Here is a 26236-nt window from a genome sequence, read left to right on the forward strand (position 1 = left end):
TATTGAGTCCAAACCTATCAGCCTCCCTCACAACATTGCCCCGGCTATGGCCACTCGCAACAAACGCAACATTACCTGCGATAGACTCCTCCCCCTCCTCCTTCCAGCTCTCAATGACCGGGATCCCTCATGCTCTGACCCTACGGCCTTGGTCGACACATTCAACCAGGCCATGCTTATAGCCTTAGACACCATCGCACCCTCGAAACTGAGAAAACCTAAATCTCGAGCCCACCTAAACTCTTGGTTTACACCCCATCTCAGAGCCCTGCGCAAAGAAAAACGAATTGCAGAATCCCACTGGAGAAGCAATCACTCACCAGCTAATAAATCACGCGTACTCCTGGCCACCCTCAACTACAAGGAAGCTATATTCCAGGCAAAAAAAGACACATACAACAAACGTATCGAACAAGCCAAATCTAACACCAAAGAATTGTTTAAAATCTTAAAAGAACTTGAAACTCCTGCTACTCCACCTGACACTTGTACCAAAGATAGCACCTGGTGCTCCAAAATCCAAGAAGCTCTCCTAGGTAAGATTGCCACTCTCCAAATTAAAATCAACAACAAACAATCTAGCCTTCAATCCTACCCTCTACAGATCCCTATACCTACCACAAACCTCTCTAGCACAGACTCTCTGACTCCTTTTAGCTTCTCTCCACTCTCCATTCTCGAAGTGGAAAAGATCATCACTAGCCTTAAACCTTCCAATTGTCAGGGTGACCTTTGTCCTGCACCTATTATTAAGGAAGCAGCTCACGACCTAGCACCATTCATCACTACGCTCATCAACTCCTCCTTCAGCTCTGGGATTGTACCGGACAATCTTAAGGATGCGTGGGTCATCCCGCTTCTGAAAAAACCTACCCTGGATCCCAGCATACCCACTAACTACAGACCAATTACCACTGTACCTTTTTTACTAAAAATCCTTGACCGCGCGGCCTACCTACAAATTCAGGAATACCTTGAATCTAATAAACTTCTGGGACTCAGGCAATCAGGGTTCCGGCCTCGCCATGGCACTGAGACCGCCCTTATCGATTTAAAAACGCAGATCGAAGAGCTCAAAGACAAAGGCAAACTGGCGTTATTACTTCTCCTGGACCTCTCTGCTGCTTTTGATCTTGTCAATCACAAAATTCTCTGCCATCACCTCAAATCAGCCGCACATTTCTCAGAAAATGCCTCTACTTGGATCAGATCCTTCCTGGATAATAGATCTATGCGCGTGTTTTCCCCACTTGCGGCCGCACCACCCGCTCCGGTCTCTTGTGGTGTGCCTCAAGGGTCTTGTGTCTCGCCCACGTTATATAACGTGTTTACCAAACCCCTTTTCGATATTCTGGACCATTTGGGCGTCACGTATACCAATTACGCTGACGACACACAGATACTAATCCCCATCACAGGAGACTACACAACTGACTCCCGTGCCATCAACGCCATCTACCAGGTCATCCAAGCGTGGATGGCCCAACACGGTCTCTGCCTAAACGATGAAAAGACAGAGCTCCTCATTCTTGGTTCACCACAAAAACTCACTAAACTCGACCCTGCTTTCAAGTCTTTCACCATTGATGGGAACACCATCCCTATTGCCAAGGACACGAAAACCTTAGGGATTTACATCGACTCAACCCTGTCCTTGACTAGACAGTCCAACGCAGTCTCATCTGCAGCAGCGTATACTTGCAAGCTCATCACCGCCTGTCGCCCGTTCCTAACCACTGCCAACTGCGTAACCTTGGCCAGGACCCTCGTACTATCCAAGGTCGACTACTGTAATGCCCTCTACCTAGGTACTAATCTCCGCAACTTAAACAAGCTACAAATTGTCCAAAACAATGCGATCAGAGCGGCCCTTAACATTCCTAGGCGCCAGCATATATCTGACACCAGGCGCAACCTGCACTGGCTCTCTATCCCACATCGCATCTCCTTGAAGTCCCTGGCTCTCACACACAAATGCCTCCACAACCAAGCCCCTCGTTACCTGGCAAACAGATTCTCTTTCCACAATTCCACCAGACCTCGCAGAGCGGCCCAAGCCAACTGCCTTGTCATCCCGCGTTTTAATCTCCAAAGATCAGGTGGAACCAGCTTCCCCATCCTGGCAGCCAAACTTTGGAACTCACTCCCCAATGACCTTAGAGCAGAACCTTCCTTCCTGAAATTCAAACACCTTACCAAAGCTTGGCTATCCTCCCAAGACAGCTAATACCAGCTTACTGCCCTACTTGCACTTTGACCTACTTTGCATCCATTATTAACTATCCTGTATATCACTGCCTTATCTATATGCGCTTGAATGTATACTTTGTAAATTTTTGTAAAACTTCTTGTAATACTCCTGTAATACTCTGTCACATGCCTTGTCTTGCCTTCATCTTGTTGTAACTAAGTTAAGCGCCCGGTTGCCCCTGGGCCTGGTGCGCTATAGAAATAAATAAAATACTAAATACTAAATACTCCCTCGTCACTGTGTTTTGCACTGTGACTTTTGAATGTATCCTGATCTTTTCCAAATGTCGTCAGCTCTCTCCCCTAGAATAGCTGATAATAGGCCTTCAATGTCGCCTATGGCTAAAGTCGCTCCTGACGTTCTTTTCTCTAATTCAGAAATCCACTTTCCTGAATTAGACGTTAAACTTGGCAGTGTGCACTTTAAATTCTACTTATCCATTTGGGGCCATCGAATATATTGTGGTCGACCCCCCGCCCCCTTCTCTAATAGTGGAAATTGTGACAGTCCTGATTCATAATCATACCCGCCCACCCTCCTTGTCTTCCACACAGCGTTGTCCTCGCCTCTTTGTTTCCGTCCTGGCAATGCCCTTAATCTGCCTACAGAAGGCAGTGATATATTTCCTGTACTGCGCAATCGTACTTGCGGTCGTTCAGTATAAGGTGTTGGTTCTGGTGTTTTTTCTATGGGGTCCTCTAAATCTGATCAGTTTACCTCTTTATCTACGCTCGATTCTCTTGAAAATCCATATGCACCTTTTCATTGTGCTTTCTCATCTTCCTTACTTTCTTGATCTGACATTATTATGCCCCAACTCGTATGACTATTATCTTCTTCTATATCATCAAGATCTAACCTGGTTAAAGGCATTGTTCTATGATCATCTGTCATGATGTCCCCTGATCTACCTTCAGTTCCCTTTAACTGTGAACTCTTAGTATTCTCTTGAGTTCCATACCTTCTTCTATCCCTCATTTGCCTATATAAATTCCCAAGCCTCTGTTCTGTGTCTTCTATATCCGGCCCACCAGCCCATGCTGATTGCTGCATTGCTTGCAGTTCCCTTTGGGACTGTTGTGATCTTCTTTCTTCTTTGATCTAAAGGAAAATATTTTTAAAACTCTTTTACCACTGTTCTTCTCGCTTCTTCGTTTACACTTTCTATTATTTTTATATAATTCTTTGTTTTTTAGTATCTTAAGTTTCTCTTCTGTATTTGCATATTAATTTCATCTAATTTTAAACGTCTGATTGACGTCTATATGTATAGCATATTTATATAGCATGGTGCTCGCTTATCCGTATTCTGCCTCTGTCGCTCCTTCCCCAGCTGCTGGTGACCAACAGCAGACCTTTATGCATCGTTTATTTAACCGCTCGTGTTCGTTGCCGTCTGTGTCATGGCAACCTGGGCATAGAGAAGGTTCTATGTGTCTCAGCTCCAGGCAAGCACTGCACCCTTGCTAAAAAATGCATGCAGCCATCTTGCATAGATGTATCTCAGTGTGAGTTTGTAAGGGCTAATGATGGCACTCGATTCATTTTGCTCCCTACTTAGTCAATTGAGAGTACATTCTTAAATTCACCCATCCCAAAGAGCTTACATGTTTCGCATAATTAATCAGACTTAGATTATGTTCTACACTTAGGTTCTGTGTCGCATCTCTATTAGTCACAATCTGTAGCTTTTCCATTAATTTTGTTTGATTTCTTACAATTTAGTCACAATACTGCCCTAACTAGTTCAATTCTACTTCTATATTTTGGATCCACCTATAGAATAGGTGTCAACTAGCAGGCCCATGGTGACTATTTGCCAACCAACGGGTTTTCTGAGCCACCCAGAACGATCTGTCAATCCTAGGGACACTATAAGAGACCAGGGATGTGGCATGTGACCACTCCGTAAAAAAAGTATTAATTCTGCTTTCATGAGTTAACAAGTCTTTAATGTTCGTTGGTTCATGAGGATTCTATTCAGAGACCTTTGACAACGTGTCTTTCAATTCATCCATAACAAAGTACCTTAATGCGCAGCATCAAACACTTGCATACCGGGTTTCTGTCTATCTTGAAACTCACTGGTTGCTTTGATGCATGTTCCTGCAGCGCAGATCCTCCGGCCTTCTCTTCTTTGTTTTAGGGCTCCGTCTCCTGCCCATAAGGCAATCCTGGGTCGGCTTCTGGCCCCAGGAGAACAAGCACCTTGAACAATAGAAAAATGGCTAGCCTTCCAGCGCGGCTCCCCTTTCAAGCTTCTGTCGGTTCTACAGAGCCCCTGCTCCCGGGCCACTCTTCCCTGAACCATAAGCGTGTTGCACATGAACAGCACCTCACTGGACTTCTTGGCCTCTCTGCTGCTGCACATTCACTGCCACTGCTCCTGCCACCATTCCTTCTCTCACACTCATTGGGTGGGGCTTTTTGTACACCTGCAGCCCTAACAGGCTGCAGGTGTGAGTTCACAATTAGCCGTGCCTGACCATCATAAAAGGGACATGCCTGACCTTTACTGCTCTCAGCAGGCCTCTTCTTCGTCCAGTACCTAAGTGGTGAAAGCAACCAGGCTTCACTGCTCTTGTTGCTTTTTCCTCGTCTCAGTACTTTTTGTAGTCATGTGTGAATAATTCAGGGAAGTTGTTTAGCAATACCCCATTAAGACAGGGTATGGGTTGGTTTTGTCTTTATTAGGGAAATGGATATCGTGTCTCTCCAAAGGGCACCCCATTCCCAGTTCCCACATACCCTACACCCAGGTGATGCTCACTTGTTCACCTCCATGGTCGTAATCCAAGAGCAATGGCCTTTCCCTGGTCACCTGCACAGAGGATCGATGGGAAATAGGAGTGAGAACACCCTTGGGTTTCTCACAGGACCCTGATTGGCCCACTGCTGGCGTGCATGAGTTGGGCAGATCTCATTGGTCGGCTTAGTGCGAGCACTGACTGGACTGGTCAATATGAGGAGGGGTCCTGGATGCAGACCCGCACATTAGCAACAGGTCCGAATCGACCTGTAGATGGAGCCAAGTATCCAGAGGGGCCGAGCAGATCCAAGGACTATGTGGAACCAAGCATAAGAAGGTTGGCACCCTGAGCCTGCTGTTGTCCCATTTGTCCCATTTAAGCCCTGCTTTGCACTCGATCACAGAAGACCTGCAAAGACCTGCAAAGGTGCTTCCAACCTTTGGAGTGGTGAGAATAATCACTCTCGACGCCTCCTGGTTGCCCTGCAAAAAAAGCTCATTTGGAAATGTGTTCCTAGGCCAATCATTGGACTGTCCAGCTTGAACCTTGGCACCCATACAGGAGCGGCATCACATCGAGTTTTGCCTTGAAATGTTAGGGGAATCCTAGCTTGCACTGCAAAGCACCTTTCAATTGAATTACGTCATTCCACCTGCTTTGGGCCTTGAGAGAAAAGGTTGATTCAGATCACGAGAGCTGGGTGCCCCAGCGTCACAGTGACTGTCACTGAAGGCGGTTTTACCGCATTCTTTCCTGTGTCCTGAGACCAGTTGCATCAGTGTTTTCTTTGTTCTTCAACCAAGACAAGAGATACAGCTCCTGGTCCACACCGGACCCGCATCTGCACCTGTGCACTTTGAAGCCTAACTGAGTGCAGGAAATCGAACTGCTGACAGCCCCCTCCAGACATGCCAAGTTTGGACCAAAACCGAGCTAAGGGTGGTGAGTACTGAAACCATTTACCGGTGGCCCCTTGTTCATCCACTCAATTTTACGCACAGAGGCTCCCTTGTGGTCCTCCCCTTGGCTTGGTTAGCCTCCGCTATCTAAAGCCCTCCGAAAGTTGCGAATAGCTTTGTTCAAAGCAGCAGATCCACCCGACTCTTGGAACCCATTTTTACCCTTCAGAATCCTGTCCCTAACTTTGCCTGCTCCTTAGAAAGGTACTTAGTGACTTACGCATGCATCGCACATTGAGCACAAAGCTCCAATCATCGCAGGGTTGGACTTATAAAGTGAGGGTTTTCCATTTCTGAAGATTGTCTTTGTTATAAAGATTGTCTGACCTTTTCCCTTACAGGTATTGATGGAGTTTAGAAATTGAGCGCATTGACATTGACTGTATATATTTAACATTGTGTGTTGCTTAAGTGGTGTTTTTACTGTTGCTTTTCATTATTCACTTGTGTTTATTCTTGGGCCTAATAAATTGTATATTTTCCTATACTACTGTCTCAGGGTAATTCTTGGTATCTCACTGTGTGTGCTAATCAAAGACCTCTGATCACCCCCACTACTCCTGAGACTTAGCCTGGACTGCTCTACAAGCTACTGTGAATTGGTCTGGATATCTTCCTAGAAGTGTCCCCTGTTTCATTAACAAGGGTGGCCTCCTAAACCTCTGTTCACCAGAGCAGAGTTTAGAAATCCACTCTAACACTATGGAGTAGTATCAAAGCTTAGTATTGATTGTTCTCCGACTTGGCGTGAATCTAACGTTCCTCTGAGACTTATTTGGCTCAGACTTGTGTGGGCTGCATAACATGGGGAGGGTCATCGGCAACGAGGTGGGAATGACGTCTGCGGGAATGGAGGGCAGCTGCAAGAGTTATTGTTAGCGCAATAAATTATTGCGTGAATAAAAAGAGGGAGGGAAAATAGGGCTAGAATTAATAGCCTGTTGACCACTGAGACTTGGTGAGAGTATTTTAAACCTGCACAGAGGTGGGATCCATATTACTGGGTAGGGGGCGTGGTTCTTTTTAAATAATTGGTGCAAAATGTATAGTGGATCCTCAGGCTGCCAGCTAAGTCTCTCTGTGTTTTGTTATATTTGGCAGAACATGGACAGTGGAGATGGCTGAAACCACTGGCCAAAGCCGAAGGGCAGTGAACCCTGATGCTGCTGGCCATAGCCTTAGGCTATGGCTAGTGGGATCTGGTTGGGTACTAAGGAGGTGGAGTATGGACCTCAACCGAAGGGTATGGCTAGTGGATTTCCCCTTTAAAATCATTGGTGGAACATGTGCTGTGGCCACTGGACATGGCTAAAAGCCCCGAAAAAGGTATAGTATAACAGAACCCTTATAATTCTGTGAAAAAAGGTTAATAAGAGTAATGTATCGCAACACAACCCTTGAAATTCAGTAGTTGTGGATGGTGATGAGCATCTTAACTCAGGGTCTCACCGTTGCAAAGCCCATGAGCACATACATCATATCACAGAAGGGATTCAAAATAAGATACAAAATGACATCATTGGTGATCTCAACTGGGGAGATGCAGAGTTAAGAGGCTCATCACTCCCCACATCTGCTGAATTTCAACGGGTGTGTTGCCATGAATCAGATTACCGTAAATCTATTAACTAAAGTTTTTTCACAGATATCCAAGGGTTTTGTTATATGGCAGCATATGACAGGCTATCTACATTTGGCACAGTTAAAGGGTTTAACACGTTTGCTTAATCTTGGATCTACATACAGAATGCTCCTGCTATTGTAATTTTAAAACCAATGCATTATTAATATACAGCAAATATTCTTTTCAAACCATCTGAGTATTTGGTGGCTTTGCCTCTACTTGATGTAAAATCACATTCAGAAAGCAGTCTTTGTGTTACGATATGGTTTGGGACCTGAATGGGTTTCATTTTTAGTTTTGGCTATTCAGTGGTGCTTAATCATCACCCATAAACCAAAACTATTGCAGTAGATACAGCTAGGAGTAAGATAACATGTGAGGAGGGACACAAATTTTGTTTGGTTTGATTAGTTATTTATCCACCTGTTCACTACGCATGGCCATGAGCATCTCTTAGAGCTATCTCTATCTAGCAGTAACTACACACTTTGGCCTGCCAGTGCTATTTTTAAGCAGTTTGCTGAGAGTTAATAGGCCTCATTATAAGTATGCCGGTCCGGTAACAATGGTGCCGGTAAGCTACTGGCACTTTTGTTACTGAACGGGCACACTCCGAGTTTTGTGGGTGGATGCCGTCCCTCCCGCCAGGTCTGACCTGGCGGGCGGAACGGCACCCGCTCGCAGACTTTGACGGAAGCACCGGGACCGTTATCAACAGTGCTGGTGCTTCCATCCTCCCCATTCACATTGAGTCCTATGGGACTCGAATGGGAATGGGGAGGCATTTTTTCCGGCTCCTGGCTATGGGGAATTACCGGGACCACCAGGGCTGTAATGCCCCGGTAATTCCCCACTGCCAGGCGCTGGCAAAAAACGACTCTGGGTCGTAATGAGGCCCAACCGCAGATGTACATGCGCTACTGGTGTAGTAAACATTTCTTAACCAAGTGGAACTTCAGCCGTTTGATTTATAGCGCTTCATTGCACTCAAGTCCTATTTTTAAAAAAAGGCACAGACAAAGCCAACAGTTTTGTCTTGTGTAGAGATATTATGCATTTGCCAGGCACTCTCATATGCACTATTTTCCAGTTGCTTTCTTATGGCCATTATGTACCATTATGGCAGTGCGTGGCAAATACCTTTCCCATGCCTAGACATAAATGACAACTATTGGCTCTGCCAATGTTTGGTTAGCTTATTGGCAGTTGTGTGCATGGACACTAAAGCAAAATCATAGATGCAAGTAGTAGAAGGCGTACATGTATTTCTATGTACTTTTCATGCTTATGTAATTGTATGTTTCTATCTGCACACTGTTTGTTTTGCCTGTATGAACAATTGGTGTGTAGTAATCTTGGAGAATAAGCAGAGCTTTTGCGCTCAATTAAGGGCATTTTTACAATGGAAGCTTGTCTCCCAACAAACCCACTGTAGAAAAATTGCCTGTCTTGCAATGTTAAACATTGTTGTGAATTTGCAGTAGCTGAGTTTCTTAAAACTGGTGGCCTGCCATCTGTTGTGCAGGGAAAAGAGAGAGAACATACTGAAACATGATTTACCTTGCTTGCTTCTAGTCTATATATATATATATATGTAGTTGATATTTAGGTGTGTTGTCTTTGTTCATACTCCCAAACAGGTTTTGTCATCTGACTGGGCAGTGCAGGTCCCTGGTGAAGACCACCTGGATGGGTTGCATGGTGTCGGTGAAATCTCATTGGAGGAAGTAGAAATTGAATTATTAAAGGAGAAGCTTCAGGAAATGTATAATCAAGCGGAAGAACAAGACATGCTGTCCGAACAGGTACATTGAGGTTGTACCTATGTATACTTTCAAATCTTTTGATAATGTAAAACCTATGGATCTGGTGGGACAATATCGCTCTCTTTCTCTTTCGCTCTTTCTTTCTCTTTCTCTTTCTCTCTATCTTTCTCTCTTTCTCTTTCTTTCTCTCTTTCTCTCTTTCTCTTTCTCTCTTTCTCTCTCTCTCTCTCTTTCTCTCTCTCTCTCTTTCTCTCTTTTTCTCTTTCTCTTTCTCTCTCACTGCTTTTGAGGTGGCGTGCCACCTCGGGAGGAGTTGCCCCGACCACGACCACAGGATCTGCGCGCACCTCTAGGGTAATTCTGGGAGGACTGACCCTGATTGTTTCCCCAGGCAGTACTTTGGCTCTGGTTATAGGTGGAACCCCTCTGTGAATTTTGGCCTCGTGAACCACAACAATTCCTGTTTCTCCTCTGGCCAGTAGGTTTATTGGTCAGTTGGCTCAATGACTTTAGAGTATCGTATTCTTCTTTGGCCGTCTTTAAGGCGTGTTCAACATCCTTGCCAAAGAGCACATTGGGCTCAATGGGCATGTTAATAAGAGTAGTTTGCGTCTCTGGTTTAAAACCCGATTCTCGCAATCAAGCATGACGCTTGATAAGTGTCCCTTCTGCTATTATTCTGCCTGCGTTGTCCGTGGCTAATAAGCAGCTTGACACTGCCCTGCTTTCAGCGGCCACCTGGGCAAGCTGAGACGTAAGTGGTACCGGGGCCAAATATAGTAAGGCCGAGAGCTTATCCCATTTGGGGCAGTTGTAGCTGGCCAACAGGGTAGAATTGTTAGCAATCCTGGTTTGGAATGCCGCGGAGGAGGCCACCTTTCTGCCCATTGTGTAAAGTCTCTTGCTTTCCTTGTCAGGCAGAGCCTAGAGTACCAACCCTCTCCCTTGTTGTAGTAACAACTAATGAATCGGGCTACAGTTGCCCTCTGATATACAGCGGGTCAGAAGGGGCTGGTCGAAACAGTTTCTGATTAACAGGAGAGTCCATGACATACATATTGGTCTCTGGGTCAACCTCAGGGTCCTTATCCCCGTAATAAGGGTCTGCTGCATCATCCCCGTAATAAGGGTCTGCTGCCTCTTGAATAGAGAGGTCCTCATGGTCTGAGTCTGGCCTCTAGAGGTCAATGACTATGCCTTGCACTGGATTCTCAGGGTGAGACCTCCTAGCAGGGGGTTGAGCAGGAATCTGCGACCCAGTGGGTGCTGTAGTGGGGGGGACAGGGGGTGGAGTGGAAGCTCTTGAAATAGTCAGGGTCCTTTTCATAGAAGTTGGCCATAAAGGACATCCTCCTCATGACCCTGTCTATATCCTCAGCCGACCATTGGGCAGAACCAAGGATGACCAATGGTTGAGAAGGGAGCCCTAAATCTTCATTTGTGGGAAGAAGTAAGGTAGAAGGAGGAACCTTCTTTTTCATGTTGGAAGACAGAGAATCATGAGATGCGGGTTCTTTGCTCTTCTGAGTGGGCCTAACCTCCTGAGTTTTTCCCTATGAGGGGTTTTAGTGGACCTTTTCTTGGACTCTGTCTCTTTACCGTGGCCCCCTGAAGCGTGTTTCTTGCCTAAGTGGGTCAATCCCGACTGTATGGGGTCTCGTACCTGAATCGACGCAGAACGTCGAATTTTGGTTTGGGCTGAACCGGAGCCTCAGACAATCTGCCCCCGGTGGGAGGTTTTTGCGTGACGTCTGTACCGTCCTTCGTCGGCCAAGGCCTGTCATGTGGCGATTTCGATCGAGAGTGCCCAGAGGACAGAGATTCAACGGGCCTCTCCCTAGACGTCGTGCACTGCCGTCTGCTCGACACGTGTGTTGTGTCACGGCTGTGGGTTCTGTGTTTAGTGGAGGATGAAGTGATGGCGCTTACACTGCCGGGTGTTGTCCCCATAACAAGGCTGCCGGCCTGTCTTCCGGGGTCAGGGTCCTGTGCTTGCGTAACCCTGTCGCCTTCGCTATCTGATACCGCAATGTTGTTGCCGTCGCTGAAAGCACCCTCTACTTCCATATCCTTGAGCTGCCTGGCATAGTGGGCCCAGCGTTTAGTAGATCGGTCCTTCAAGTCTTGGGCTTGAAGAGCCTGCATGCTCGACAAGAACCCTCAACGTGGTCTCGTGGGAGACGCAAGTTACACACAAGGTGTTTATCGACCCAGGGAAATTTCCTATTGCACTTGAGGCAAAATGTATACGGGGTCTTGTCAATAACGGAATGACACGGCAGCTAGGCAAATGTAGTGTACGAAAAGGGGCATATACATTCTAAAATGACCCCCCCTCTCCCTACTGTGTGGGCCGAAGCCCACAGCAGCATTAGAGGGGTCGAAACGGATCTGTGGCGGGAGTCTTTCGACTGTTGGTTTTCTTGTTCTTCACTGGCGTCTGGTGTTTCGATAGTCGGTGATATAAAGGATAGTAAGAAGAAACTATTGGTAATTTGATAATAGTAAATGGCTATAAGCCGAAAGAGTACACCATAACGGAATGCACCAACAAGAGAAGTGACGTCTGCCTTTAACAATCTTACTGTACTTCTACTGTACATGGGAACAAAGAACGAATGGCCAGAGTACGGACTGGAAAGTACAAAGACCAGAATGTTACTACAATGTGGGGGCGCTCGTGAGCCCAGCCAAAAAGGCAGCGAGCCCGTGAGCTCTCAGCTACACCGGAAAATCCGGAAAGAATTCGGCGCTTTCCCGGAGGCGTTCTGTCTCCATACACGGGACAAGTTTCAGCGGAGTCCCGGCCTCGGGCTGGCAGGGCTACAGTGGCGCAGCGCACTGGTGGAGCTGTCCCTGGAGGTTCGGCCCTTGCCTGGGGGTGACGCTCCAGTGGGAGCCCTCGGTGCGAGCGTGGCAGGGTGCGCCGGTACTGGAGGGACGGCCCCACCGACGCGGCTCGGCTGGAGGTCTGGTTGAGGGAGAAGACGACGTTGGAGACCTGGAGGCCCTTCGGGGCTGCCTGGCGGAGGACATACGGTCGGCCGGGCAGCGAGGAGGAGACGGCTCCTGACGTGAGACGAGGACGTGCTGCAGGCCGGGCCCGGGAGGCTGGGAGTGGAGGGGCGCTCCTCCCTGGGGCTGTGCGCGTCTCTGCGCCCAGGGCGCGCCTGTGGAGATCGGCGCCGTAGTGGGCGTCTGCCCGAGTGGACTTTGGGGTTGTGGGGGGCCCCTGCCTGGCTCCCCGGGTTGGAGACTGCATTGAAATCTGCAAGGTCTCTTCTGCTGGAGAAGGTGGAAGCTGGGGACACAGAGCTGTGGAAGGGCAGGTTTGGAGTACGGCGAACCGGGTGGGGGATGGACGCGGCCTGGGGCGGAGTGCCTGGGCTCCGGGCATATCCTGCTGATTAACTGTGACTGGCGCTGGCAGTGATCCCCGGTGGGGAGGGGCCCGGGTGCGCTGTTGGACACTGCAGTGCAAGGAGGAGCCTGGTGGTGGAACATTGGCTGTGTGAGGATGTGCGAGGCTGAAGGTAGCCCATATAGTGTGCTGCGGTGTCTTACATCATGGATACCCTATAAGCTGTGGGCCCTCTCCGTTGCAGGGGGCTCTCTGCGGCTGGGGGTGGCTGGAGGTGCACCTGTGGCTACATACACCATCTGAGGGGACTCGGGCATGGTTGACATCTCTGTCTGGTACCCTGGGGGGGAGGCCTTGTGGGGGGGTTGGTCAGAGTGCTACCCCCTCCTGGGAGCGGGGGGGGTCTAAATCTGGTAAATGAGGCAGACAGCGGCAGTCCAAGCTGCAGTTTGGCGCCCAGGCTTCGGCTGGGATCGCAGATTCCATGGAGCAAGCTCGGGAGACACAGTCCCCGCCGATGGTCGACCCTCTGGGGGCCTTCCAGGATATTAAAGCAATGTTTAACCAACTGCAGACCAGCATTCAGGCCCTGGATGGGAAAATGGACACACTCACCTGCAAGGTAGACCATATGCAGGTGAGACTAGACAAGTACAGTGATCGACTGGATGAAGTGGAGGGTAGGGTGTCGACGGTGGAGGATGAGTCCAGCTCCCTTGTTAGAGACATGACAGCGGTGAAGAGGGCATTGAAAGAGCTGGTGGATAAACAGGGTGATTTGGAGTCGCGCTCTCGGAGGAATAACCTGCGGATTGTCGGTGTGCCGGAATCGATGGACCAGAGAAATATGGAGCAGCAGGTGGAAGTCATGCTTAAGGAGGCCCTGGGTTCGGAGGGTTTCTCCGACATGTACATTGTGGAAAGAGCGCACCGCGTGCCGTCAGGAAGGAAACCGGTCCCTGGGGCACCCCCGTGTCCGATCATAGCAAGGATGCTGAATTACCGGGATCGGGATGCCGCTCTCCGCAAGGCAAGGGAGAAGGGACAGGTGTCTTACAGAGGAGACAACATTAGACTCTTCCCTGACTTCTCGGACAAAGTTCAGGCATCCAGGAAATCATTTTTTGGAAGTGAAGAAGCATTTGAGGGATCGAGGGATTCGGTATGCTATGCTGTTTCCGGCAAAGCTTCGGGTGGAACACGATGGCAAAGCAAAGTTCTTTCACACACCGGAGGAGGCCTCAAGCTTCTTGGAGCGGCTGCCGAGGCAGTCCCGGCAAAGGGGGACTAATGAACAATAGGGTCTCTATGCCACTATAGCCTCTGCAGTGGCCACTGACTCATGTAGATTTGGCTGACGGGGAGCATTGTTCTTTGGAAGTGGGTGGGGTTGGCTGGGCTCAGAGCGGTTCCTCAGGCGGAAGCTCTAACAAGGTTTGATGTTTGAGTCCCAAGTTTGGTGTTGGGGTGTTCAAAAGGGAGGGGGGTGGGATAATTGTTCACTGGCAAGTTGGGGTTGCTGGTGGGGGAGGGAATTGACACATTTGTTTGATGGGGTTTTTGACGTCCTGCTGCGGTGGGCTACAGTGGGGGGGCAATCTGGAGGCTATATAGCTACTTGTTGGGAGTATGGGGTCAATTAAATTCTGTACATGGAATGTTAGAGGATTGAAATGCCCCATAAAACGTTGCAAGGTACTGTTGTACATGCAGAGACATAAGGTCACAATAGCATTTCCCCAAGAGACACGCTTAACGAGGGATAATGAATCCACCTTTGGGAAATCATGGGGCTGTCATAGATATTTTTTGTCATATTCTACATATGCAAGAGGGGTCTGCATATTGATTCATCATGGGGTCGGGTTCCATTTGGTTTCAGTGGTGAAAGAGGAGGGGGGAGAGGCCTTATAGTACGGGGCACCATACAAGGACAGTTGTATACGTTTGTTAACTACTATGGGCCTTGTAATGATACGGTAGAGACTCTTGATTGGAAAGATAAACAGCTGGGAGCCTCGGCGGCTGGGATGGTGATATGGGCCGGGGATTTTAACACTGTGATGGAGCCTGAATTGGACAGATCCTGGGGAGTGCAATGTGGAGGGAATAGAGGGATGCATCGTCTTCGGGAGGTGTCACTTTTGTGGGAAGTTGCGGATGTGTGGAGAGTGCGGCACCCAGGGTCACGGCAATATACATGTCACTCCGATACTTATGGGTCGGCCTCGAGGCTTGACCTTTTTCTTCTTTCGCAATCGGGGTTGGGCAGGGTCAAGGGGGTCGAGATTCTTGCCCGCACTCTCTCGGATCATGCGCCTGTGCTTTTAGATTTGGGCATAGAAGGACGGGCGTGGGGTGGATTTGCGTGGCGATTCAATAGCGAAGGGTTGTCTGATGCGGTATTTAGGGATGGCTTGCAGGCGCGATTGACACCTTTCTTAAATTGAACGTCGGCTCAGTACAGTTCCCGGGTGTGCTTTGGGAGAGTCTGAAATGTGTGATACGGGGGGAATGTATATCTAGAGAGGCAGAATGTCACTACAATGTAGTAAGCACACTACAGTTTGTCTAATAATTGCACAGGTGCTGCAGTATACAATAGTAGGGAAGCATAACGTTTCTTTTGTTACGCAGCAATGGCAAGTACCTTAGAGTGGGTGGAAGAAAATTTCCCTCATGACGCTATGACTTACGATACTAACCCCATTGGTACTCACAGTAGTGTGAAGCGTAAATTAAGTAATATTTATGGAAAAATGTACACCAACCACATTTGCTTTTCTGTAAGAGAACATATTGGAAAGGAAAGCAAGGCAGCATAAGCAGCAACCCTTCCACAACAGCATACGGCCATAGGAAAGGAAAGAAACTCTGTGCATAGCAAATTGGACAGCCTGGAAGCCAAAGTTGAAAAATTGGTGAACAATTGTGCCGCCTTAAAGTTTGTGTACAAGGGTATATTATGGACAAAATAAAACGGCACTGGCAGACCTGCATGTGTACCCTTTCCCCATGGCAGAGCCTGCCATCCACTCAAAATCGGTATGATGGGAGATGTTACGGTGATACCTCAATCTCTTCCTCCCCTCACAACAAACTTGGTGCAAATCCCCAATTCCCCACAATAAGTATTCACTTCTGCTACCCCTTCCCTTTCCTAATGATGTGTATGAATGTGTATAAGCAAACGTTAATAATTCAAATATTTCTGAGTGTATATGTGGTATTGTTTTTTTGTTGAAATGCCGTTCTGACTCAGCAGCACACAGTCCTCATTAAAATGACTGCAATTAAGGAAAAGGTAAGTGTCCTACCGACACTGCAGCTGCTTGACCTATCCACAATGACAATGGAGGCATCCGTACGACGCCAGCACGCTCTGCATGTTGTCCACCACCTACGATTACGCATGGGAGCGGACGTTTGTTTGTTGTGCAAGTACACGCATGTGTATCTGTTCCTCTGTGTCCTGGTAACATTCCCACTGTGCAGCATATACGAACTAACGTTAATTAGGAAAGAGGTGCCCACCCACGTCCTAGAAGGTATACCGTTCTTTTGCCGCGGGATTTTTCGTCGCGGGACTATTCCGTTTTTTTTTGGGGGGGGGTTAAAAATTAAATAAATATGTGTGGGTGAAAGGGAATAATTAAAAGAAAAAGGTGGGGTTTATGAGGGTAACCCCCCCCCAAAAAAAAACGATTCGTTTTTTTCGATAAAAAAACGGCAATGAAAAGTCCGGCGACAAAAAATCCTGCGGCAAAATAACATAGAACAGTCCTAGAGGTAGCTATACAGTTAAACATCCCACCTGCTATACCCTATAAACGGCCAGCGTCTCCCAAAATGGTCGGCGCACGTGTGACGCACTATTATTCAGTAGAGAAGTGGCAACTGTGTGCATAGGACACCTATGCACATGCGCACAACGTATTCCGCCAAAAACACGTCCTGCGGACAGCCGTCCCAAAGGAGAACAGTGGTGACGTCACCATGCGACCGCACCCACGCTACATGTGGGCCTTTATTTCAGGGACATGATCCGGATCCTCGGACAGCAGCAAAGTACAGTGTTGAGCAATGTACGGAGTGTTTTTCGGAAATACATGCTTACGAACACACCACAATGTGCCGTTGTACATGTATGTATGTTTTTCAACAATGTAGACCTGTTTTCCGGGTGCAAGTTCTCCACAGCAGCCCTACAAAAGGCCACACCCCAGAGATGCTCTGCAATCTGTTTGCAGCTTTTCAGAACAGAGTAGCAGGCCACATAGGTTTGCCGTGTAAGTGATGTTAGACCAAATCTGATGTGCTACATTGCGTTTGCAACTAATAGCAACCATGTCAGTCCGGTTCGGTGCGCACAGTAATGGAGAAAATTATGAACGGCCCTTCCTGTGACCCACACCCGCAGGTGCGATAGTCCCCACTGTCCCAAATCTTTTGGGTAGCATGCTGAAAACGGGAGTATGTGCATGTGTGTTTCCCTCAAGGACGGCGAGGGCTGTGCCCCAATAAAGCAGAAACATTCCTTCTTCCCTTTGCACTTTCTTCTTTCCAGCACGCTGTCATTGCATATTGTTAAAAAGTTCCACACGCATCCACCAATGACATTGAAGAGCTCTCCGTGTAACAGTATCAGTTCTGTACAACAGTCCTCTGCTTACACACCACGCCCAGAAACGTTATTGCGCAATCCGTCTGCCTCCACAGTGCCATTTTCATGACCGCCATCCTGAAAATGCCTGGATGTGGCTTTTGTGCTGCGTGCGGGCATGGGGGAATAAATTGCAATCAGGGTAGGTGGAGTTCATTGTAAGGGGCGGCTCTGAAAAGAAACGTTTTTTTTGCATTTTTTGTCGATGCTTCTAGAGAAGCACTTTTTTCTGTTTTTTTTGTGTTTTCTTGTGCTCACATTGTTACAGTAAACTCTTCACCACATCCTGTAGACGGGCAAACAAAACAGCATTACCAATGGGCGACAACTAAATGCCATTTGCGTGGAAAAACTCTGCATTTCCACAACCAATGAGGTCATTGTTTCAGAAGAACATCCCACCAGCGGACAACAAAGTATACGTGTTTCTGTTGATGAGACACCTTGCTGCCTCTGGCTTGGAACAACATCCATGATCTTAGTCCCATACTCTTTGTGGTGTTATAGATGAGAAAAACTGGTTGCCTCTGCAAGCAACCAGTTGGTGGTAGATTTTTTTTCCGGCTGTGGCCTCCCTCTGCAACAGCCTCTCTGTCTCCCTGAAACGTGAGGAGAACCATTGCGGGTACCGCAAGCACCTCAAAGCCTTTCTCTTTGCGTCTGCTTTTTCTCCTCCTGTCCCCAGCTGACTGCCTGGTGTAAACTGATTCTGCACTGGTTACCTGGCGACTCTGTGATGTCGGGCCCATGCCGCCTCCCATGCCAGGCGAACCCCTGCACTGCCTTTCTAGCAAACCCAGCACTTGAGGACTGTTTTCTGTATCCCTAACAGTCCCTTCACCACCTGATGAGTGCACTTATTCTTGCACTTGGCACAATCGGCCTGTATTTTTACTTATCCTCATTTGTTCTTCCCATGTACAGTACCTTCCCCTGCCCCCACCCATGCACTTGGGCGATTAAGTCACACCTGGCCCAGTAGGTTTGTTGCCTCCGTCTCCCCTCTGTTCCACCTCCCTTGCCTTCATTGCGCTTTGGTACACGTGTATATAGGCGCATTACAAATGCCATAGCATACAATTGCACATCATATGATATCATACACACAATGCATTCATAACAGTAGGATGCCTACTTACCTTGTACACTGCACAGGTTTTTATTTTCCCACAGGACCCTACTTACTGCACACTTTTAAAAAATGATCGCTCAAAAACAGCACTGCATGCATGTTATGAATTTTAAACAAGTACATACAGTTCATGCATACACCCAGGATGCCTGCCCATTACCTTGCACACTTCCACCATAGCCTTCTGCACTTCTTTGTACAAAGAGACCTTCTCCCACAGTTTTTGCGTACACACCACTGACGCAAACCTTTTTGAGCAGTGTCTTTCGCTCCACAGTCCCATTTCCATGGCTCCCATCCTGAAAATGGCTGGATGTGGCAGGTGTAATCCTGAAACGACAGCATAATCCGCTGAGTTTTGATGCTAGGAATGAGTGGCGGTGGGGGGGGGGCAAGTGGGAAACAGGGTAGGCGATTGTGTCTTTAGTGGTCCCTCTGAAAAAGTAACTTTTTTCCTTTGGTTTTTGTTTACGTTTTTTTTACATGCTTGCAAACCAACTTTTTAGATTGTTCTCTTTGTATGATTTTATGTTTGCTTCTCCTCCTTCAATTTTTACCGAATTATGGGCAACGCTTCCTGCACAGTGTACAAGAAAATGGTATTGCCAAGGGCGTTTAAAGAAATGCCATTTGCATGGAAACAGTATATATTTTGGAAATTCATGCTCTCATAGTCGGTGGAGATCATCCCATCAGTGCACATAAATGCAGGCATGCCTCTGTTCATAAGACACCTTCCGAGCTGTGGCTGGGGACAAATTACACCGGCATGGTCCCATACTGCTCTTGGGGGAATGGGTGAGAAAACGACCTTGGCAGTGGGGAAAATCTGCATCACTGCATTCATCAACTTCTTCAGATGACGGGGCAAACGTCCACACGACATATAACCCATAATGCACCAGGACAACTTCACCAGTTACGATAGAGGCCACATATCTGCAAAGGCGAACCATCCCGCCAAAACTGCATACATCGAGACTGGCCCACAAAGCGTCCACTCCTTCGAACCCGAAATTAGCAGGAACGACTCTTTGCACGGCATACCTGTGCAGATGTTGCACAAATATATCACCCACAAGCAGCACTGTGCGTCTCTCCATGTCCACCAACCTCATTACACAGAGAATATTGGGAGAAAGTAGTACCGCCCCTTCCTGTGGACCACATGACACCTGATTTCATAATGCCCACAGTTCCCATACTCTTACGTCCCGTCCCCTTTCTTCCAAGGGACGGGAGACGGAACCTTTTTCACCAGAAAAAACCTTCTTCTCCTTCAAATTTAGAGGCGTGCCTGGGTGCGGCCTGGCAAGCATGCGCTGCCCTCACCCTGCCCTCCGGCGCCACACCTCAGTCCCCTTTTCCGCATTGACGGGAACATGCTGAATTCACCAGTGCTTCTGGGTTTGGCTTCGGCCATGTAATTCCACACGCCGATACTTCTTCTCTTTGTCTTCTTTTTTTGTCTCTTTATCATTCAGGTACTCGGGCGTCGCGCTCCTCCTCGGCACATGTCGACTTCTACAGGGTTCAGCGGGTGTCCATCCTGCAACAGGCTCTTCCCAACTTCAGACCCCCACGCCCTCTGCCTACATTGCCTTGGCCCAGCCCACCGTTGGCAAGCTTGTTCAGCATGTGACTCGCTGTCCTCGAAAGCGCTGAAGAACAGACTAGCCAGGTGGAGGGAGCTCTTCCAGAAGTTGCCTTCAGAGGATCTCAAGAACTTCGAGAAGCATCGAACCAGGCCCAAGGTAGGGCTGATATTCTCCATCGCACCCTCAAGGGAGACTCCTTCCCAGGGACTTTTACCAGCATGTGCACCGAGGCTGCTGCAGCTACCGGCCTTCGGGTCCCGGTTGCAGTTTTGAGGGACCGGAAAGGTTCTTTTACCAGGTATTCACCTGAGGGGCTCTGCCCTTGTACCGGCACCATGGCCGAGGAGCTACACCCTAATACTGGCAATACGTCAGAGGGGGCGCCTAAACGCAGCTCTACCGACCCCCGGATCAAGGGTGTCAGACCTACCGGGCCTAGGCCTGAGGAGCAGGATAGGCCTTGTGATCCACATGCAAGAGTCTTGGAGGAGGCCAGGCCCAGCAGGCCGAGCAACACGTTGCAGGCACAAAAATGGCAGCTGCGCCAGTAAGGGGCACCTGTCTGACGCCATTCCAGGAATTCGGCGAAGAGCGAGTGTCGAGGTGGGACTGGCCTCAACCAGGTACGTGGCCTACAGTCTACCCCTCATTTGTGCAGGGCAGTTTTCCTTTGCGTCCATATGGACAGGATACGCAGTGGCACCAGCAGCTCCCGGCTACCCCGTCAGCACCCCCTGCCACCTCTTTGGCCAGTGAGGAAGGGCTCTTCGAGAAGTTCCTCGGCCTCATGAAGTCACCTCAGATGGGAGTTATAATCAAAGACGCCATCAGGGAAGTCCTTCCCGCAATGCTAGCGGCACCAAGGATGCCTCCGCCGATGCCCCAGGCCACGGCGCAGCCACCTCCTCTGGCTCCCCAGCCGACTCCTCAGGCGGCTCTGTACCAGCCTCTGCCGCTTCCTCAGCCTCCGGCCGCGGTCCCAGTACCCCAGTCTCTGGCGCCAACTACTCCTTCTCCACAGGATCCCCCAGACCCACAGGATACTGATGAGGAGGAGGATCCTTACACGCCATCCTCAGCCAGGGCCTTCCACGAACATCTTGCTGGGGTGCCAGAATATCTGGGCCTGCCCCAGCCCGAAGTCGAGCAGCCAGCAGAGGGAGTCCTGCTTGAAGTCCTCACGCGACGCCCCTCTGCCAAGACGGGGATTCCAATGCAAACCAATGTAGTCTCCCTGGCCAAAAAGGGCTGGCTCAAACCCCACTCGGCCCAGCCAGTCAATCGACGCCTGAACGCCAAGTACAGGCAGATGGAGGGGGGATACACTCTTGCTCTCGGCCCATCCTCAGCCGCACTCTTCGGTTATCGCTGCAGCATCACTGTACTCCAAGCCTCAGCCGTCCTCAGCCACCTCCTCTGCGGCGCTGCTAGTCAAGGAGGAGAAGATCTTGGAGGCATACGGCAAGAAACTCTATTCCAACGCTTCCTTGCATCTTCGTCAGGCCAACGCAGACGCCATGCTGGCGGCTGCCAACCAAAGGTTATGGTGGGTAATTGCAGACTTCCTTCCGGAACTCCCTGCCCAAAGCCAATCACGCTTTAATGCGGGGCTAGCAGAGGCTAAGATGGTGGCGCATGATCTCATGGATTCCACAGTGGCCCATATTGACACCTCTGGCTGTGCCATCTGCATTGCCACAGACATGAGAAGGACAGCCTGGCTCCGGGCAACAAAATTCAACCCGGATGTCCAGCAACGCATCCTAGATCTACTATTCGAGGGGGGGACCTGTTCCACTCCTCCACGGATGAAGAGCTGGACAAAAAGAAGAACAGCTCACAAACGCCAAATCTTTGTCCATCCTTACAAAGACCACGCCCAAATCGTACACCCAATCTCAGCAACGCCCCGAGGCTTCCAGGAATGTAGATCCCGGCAGCCGGACCGCTTGCTGTCTCAGAACCGGCACAAGCAACAAAAAGGGGGGGCGGAGTAAGGGCTTTTTCCAGTCCCCCTCCTCCGCGACAGCCTCTGAGGGAAAGAAGGCATGACACACACCTGCGGGTCCACATGTCTCTGGTGGGGGGCAGGCTTGCTCTCCATGCACATTTCTGGCACCAGAATTTCACGGACCCCTGGATCCTCTCCATAGTATCCATGAGGTACCACCTCCCGATCACAGCCTCTCCTCCCTCCACTCCCACAGGTTGGGACAGCAACTCTTTTGGCGGAGATCAGGTCACTCGTAGAGAGCCATGCAGTGGAGGAAGTCCCAGCCTCCCAGCTAGGCTTTGGCTTTTACTCCAGGATTTTCGCCGTTCAGAAGAAGAACCAGGTGGGCCTGAGAGTTGTGCTGGACCTTTCCACCCTCAACCTCTCCTTACCCCTGCATAAATTCAAGATGGTTATGCCAGCTTTTATAGCGGAGACATTGGACAAGGGAGACTGGATGTGCTCCCTGGATCTGAAGGTCCAGAGACTGCAACCTACGGAGGGGCAAGCCCTTCCGGCCGCCCACTCCGCAGGCCACAATCACCACAGATTCCTCGCTCGAGGGATGGGGAGCCACCCTGGACGATCTCTCGGTCCATGGCACCTGGACTCGACAGGAGCAGGAATACCACATCAATTGGCTAGAGCTGAACGCCATCTGGCTGGCGCTCATGGCATTCCTACCACGTCTCAGGGGCAAGGTTGTCCTCATCCAGATGGACAACTCGACCAGCATGTACTACGTCAACAAGCAGGGAGGCACCAGATCCCCTCCTCTGTGCAGACTGGCAATCAGCATGTGGGAGTGGGCCCTGGAAAAATGACATTTACCTCACAGCAGTCCACCTCCCGGGGGAATCCAACCTGGAAGCGGACAGGCTCAGCAGGCTGGGAGCAGACAATTACGAGTGGCAGGTAAATTACCTCGTTATTCAGGAGATTTTCAACAGGCTGGGTCACCCCCAGGTGGATCTATTTGCCACCTGGCACAACAAGAAGTGACCCCAGTTCGCATCCTGGCAAGGTCAGGGCCCCGGCTCTCTGGGCGACGCATTTCATCTCCAGTGGACCGGAATGAAGGCCTACGCCTTTCCTCCCACTCCCCTGATCCACAGGGTATTTGCAAAATCAAGTAGTCTCGCCAACTCCTCATCATTCTAATAGCTCCATTGTGGCCGGCCAGGCCATGGTTTTCGGAGCTTCTCAGTCTCTCGGAAGTGCCGCCGATTCACCTCCCGACGGGCCCAGCATATCTTCTGGCACAGCAGGGGGGCAGAGTCATCCACCCTGCGCCAGGGAAACTAGCCCTCACAGCATGGTACCTGAGCAGGTAACTCTTCGGCACCTCAGCCTCTCGCAGGCCTATCTGGAGATCATACAGTGCGCCACGAGCAAGGCTACCAGGGCCCAGTACAAAAGCAAATGGACCAGATTCTGCCACTGGGCAGACTCCAAGGGATTCGACCCCCTGGCGTGCACCTTGGAGGACATTGTGCTCTCCTTTATGGCGCGCCTCGCCCACTCAGGCGTGCAGGTGGACACCTGCCACACATACCTCGCAGCCATTGGGGCTTACATGAACTCGGAGGAAGGCATTTTCTCCTCCTCCAACCCGATCATCAAGAAACATCTGATAGGACTTGCAAGGATCTACCCGCCCGTCAAGAGACCGCACCCGGTGTGGGACCTTAACATAGTCTTGGGCGTCCTGGATTTGTGTGGATCGCTTTTAGGACTTTTAGGACTTTTTTCTTGCATACAATGTACTTTCAACAGCTTATTGCCTGTATGGAGTTGTTTCATGCCATTGATATCCATATAATACACTGAGAAAGATTGGCCTCTGCTCTTCATACGTTAGCTCTGGAGTGACGGATATGTTTCATATTCCCCCCTCTATACAATAGGGAGTGGGCACTTGAGCAGTAATATCTGGCTCAGGGCCACTACACCTAGCACCCACAGAGACTATAGCGGTCTCCATACAAATGTATAGGTATCCTTTCCAGTACTTGGCACAAACATAACCGGGAAGGGGCACCCGGCCGACTTGGTTCAGATCGATGCCACTCCCCCTGTTAGTCCCGATCCCACAGACCCCTGGATGACTGTCCCCAGTGGGACGACTTTGCCATTGTCAGTGAGCCGTTTGACTCTGGCAGCAAACGTAGCAAGTCGCCTCTAGCGTGGGACGTCGCCATGACGAGGGTACCACACCAAGATGGCAAACCTCGGCACCTCTGTGCATGCGCGTGAGTTACCAATCAACCAGACCAAATACCCGGCATCATCCGACAGAGCGCCGTCACAGCGTATCTCAGTCGCCTGCAGCCACTGTGTACGGAGGTAAGATGTGTTTCCCTAACCTCTACTAAGGCCTGCCACCTTCATGATGCTCTTCACATCCCCAGAGATATTTACCCTTCCTGCCGTATTTTTTGTGTTATGGTTTAGGTAGCTTACATTCCCTGCATGCGGGACTGTTCTCACTATCTTACTATCCTGCCATAACTTATACGTAGACTATGTAAACACGTTACTCCCCACCTAGACTGGGGAATGCGACACGTGAGCTATTCCGTGGGGCTATTGTCTCAGTATGTCTTCAGATATTAGATCCTCAGCACGCCAGCTATTGTGCTGACATACTCTCTCTACTTTGTCTCCTACAGATCACTTCCTCCTTACAGCAGGGGGTAGGGACATACACGGATTTCTGACGAACGAACAGCATAACTATCAAGTCGGTACTTTCCTTACCGGACTTCTGACAGTCTGAAAATATTGTGCAACCCTGAGAAACGTATCCAACCACTTTTGTGGCCCTGAGGTTAGTTAATTTAATATCTCTCTCTTCACAATCATCATTTAATTATGATTCACATTGTTACATTAAAACTGCAGGTCTGTCTCCCGACACTAAGCTTTCTATATATTACCCCTAGGACCTTTCCTCGGACCACGCCATGGAAACCTGAATCATTATAGCTTATGAAATAATCAGCATCCAAGCCCTGAAGACGGAATCTTGTAAATCCGAAACGTGTCTGCAAAACATTTTTATCCCCCAAGGAGCCTATTACATGTGTATGAAGTCATGTTTTTGACACAACAATTCTGTACATTTTGTTTTGCATATGAGAAGGACTGTGGAGTGTGAAATGTTAACACAACCATTGTCATTGTTTCTATTTACATTAATTTGTGTAATCACACTTGCGAATATCCATGTACATATGTGAAACTGTGTACCAGTTTTTTGTTGATTAAAATTGAATATTCTTTTACGAATTTACTTGTATCAAGTACAACTTTATGAACCAGAAGAGTAATATGGTATCAGATGAGCCTTAATTGGTTCACAAAGCAAAGTTTGAATTGTACTTATTGAATGTTTATGTACTAGGAGTTCACGATCCTGTATCTAATATTCACACTTGTGACAAAATTGTATTGGGGTACTTTCCCCACAGGAGTGCATCATTGGGTCACCTGTTAGTGTCTAACGGGTTTAGTTTGCCTTCTGCACAAACCGTTCGAGCCAATGGCGTCCGTGGACATCAGGTTGGTCACCGTTAAGACAGCCTTACTAGTCGGCCTCACCTCAGCTCGTAGAGTCAGCGAAATCCAGGCGCTGGTTGCCTCGGAACCATAAACTACCTTTCACAAGAGCAAAGTAGTCCAGCAGACATACCCAGCATTTCTGCCCAAGGTTCTGTCTGCTTTCCACTTGAACGAGGAAATAGTCCTTCCTACATTTATCCCCGATCCCAAGGACGAAGCACAGAGAGTGCTGCACTGCCTGGATGTGAGGCGTGCCCTGAAATTCTACTAGGACAGGACCAAGGGCTTCCGCAAATCGTACGCCCTGTTCGTCACTTTCGGAGGATCAAGACCAGGCTATCAGGCCTCTAAGGCTTCCATATCCCGCTAGATGGTCTCTGCTATCAAGGAAGCGTATGAGGGCCAGCAGACTCATGCAGTCAGGGCCAAGGCAACGGCCATTGCTTTCCAGCACCATTTGTCCCTTGGCAAGTCATCATCAGGGCAGCCACTTGGGCCTCTTCCTCGGCTTTCTGCAAGCATTACTGTTTGGATGCCGGCTCTAGATCTCATGCGGCTTTTGGACAGGCGGTTCT

At 49.2% G+C, this 26236-nt stretch overlaps 1 protein-coding gene across 1 annotated transcript in view; it reads left to right on the top strand.

The window, feature by feature from the left end:
- C7PHXorf38 (chromosome 7p CXorf38 homolog) overlaps window positions 1-26236 on the top strand; it is an 807084-nt gene that overhangs the window by 455211 nt on the left and 325637 nt on the right. The window contains exon 5 of the mRNA XM_069636539.1: window positions 9225-9389. Coding sequence (XP_069492640.1) covers window positions 9225-9389 — 165 coding nt within the window. The remainder of the gene's footprint in view (window positions 1-9224; window positions 9390-26236) is intronic.

This window comes from Ambystoma mexicanum, chromosome 7p (assembly GCF_040938575.1).
Source record: "Ambystoma mexicanum isolate Mex_15411 chromosome 7p, UKY_AmexF1_1, whole genome shotgun sequence".
NCBI lineage: Eukaryota > Metazoa > Chordata > Amphibia > Caudata > Ambystomatidae > Ambystoma > Ambystoma mexicanum.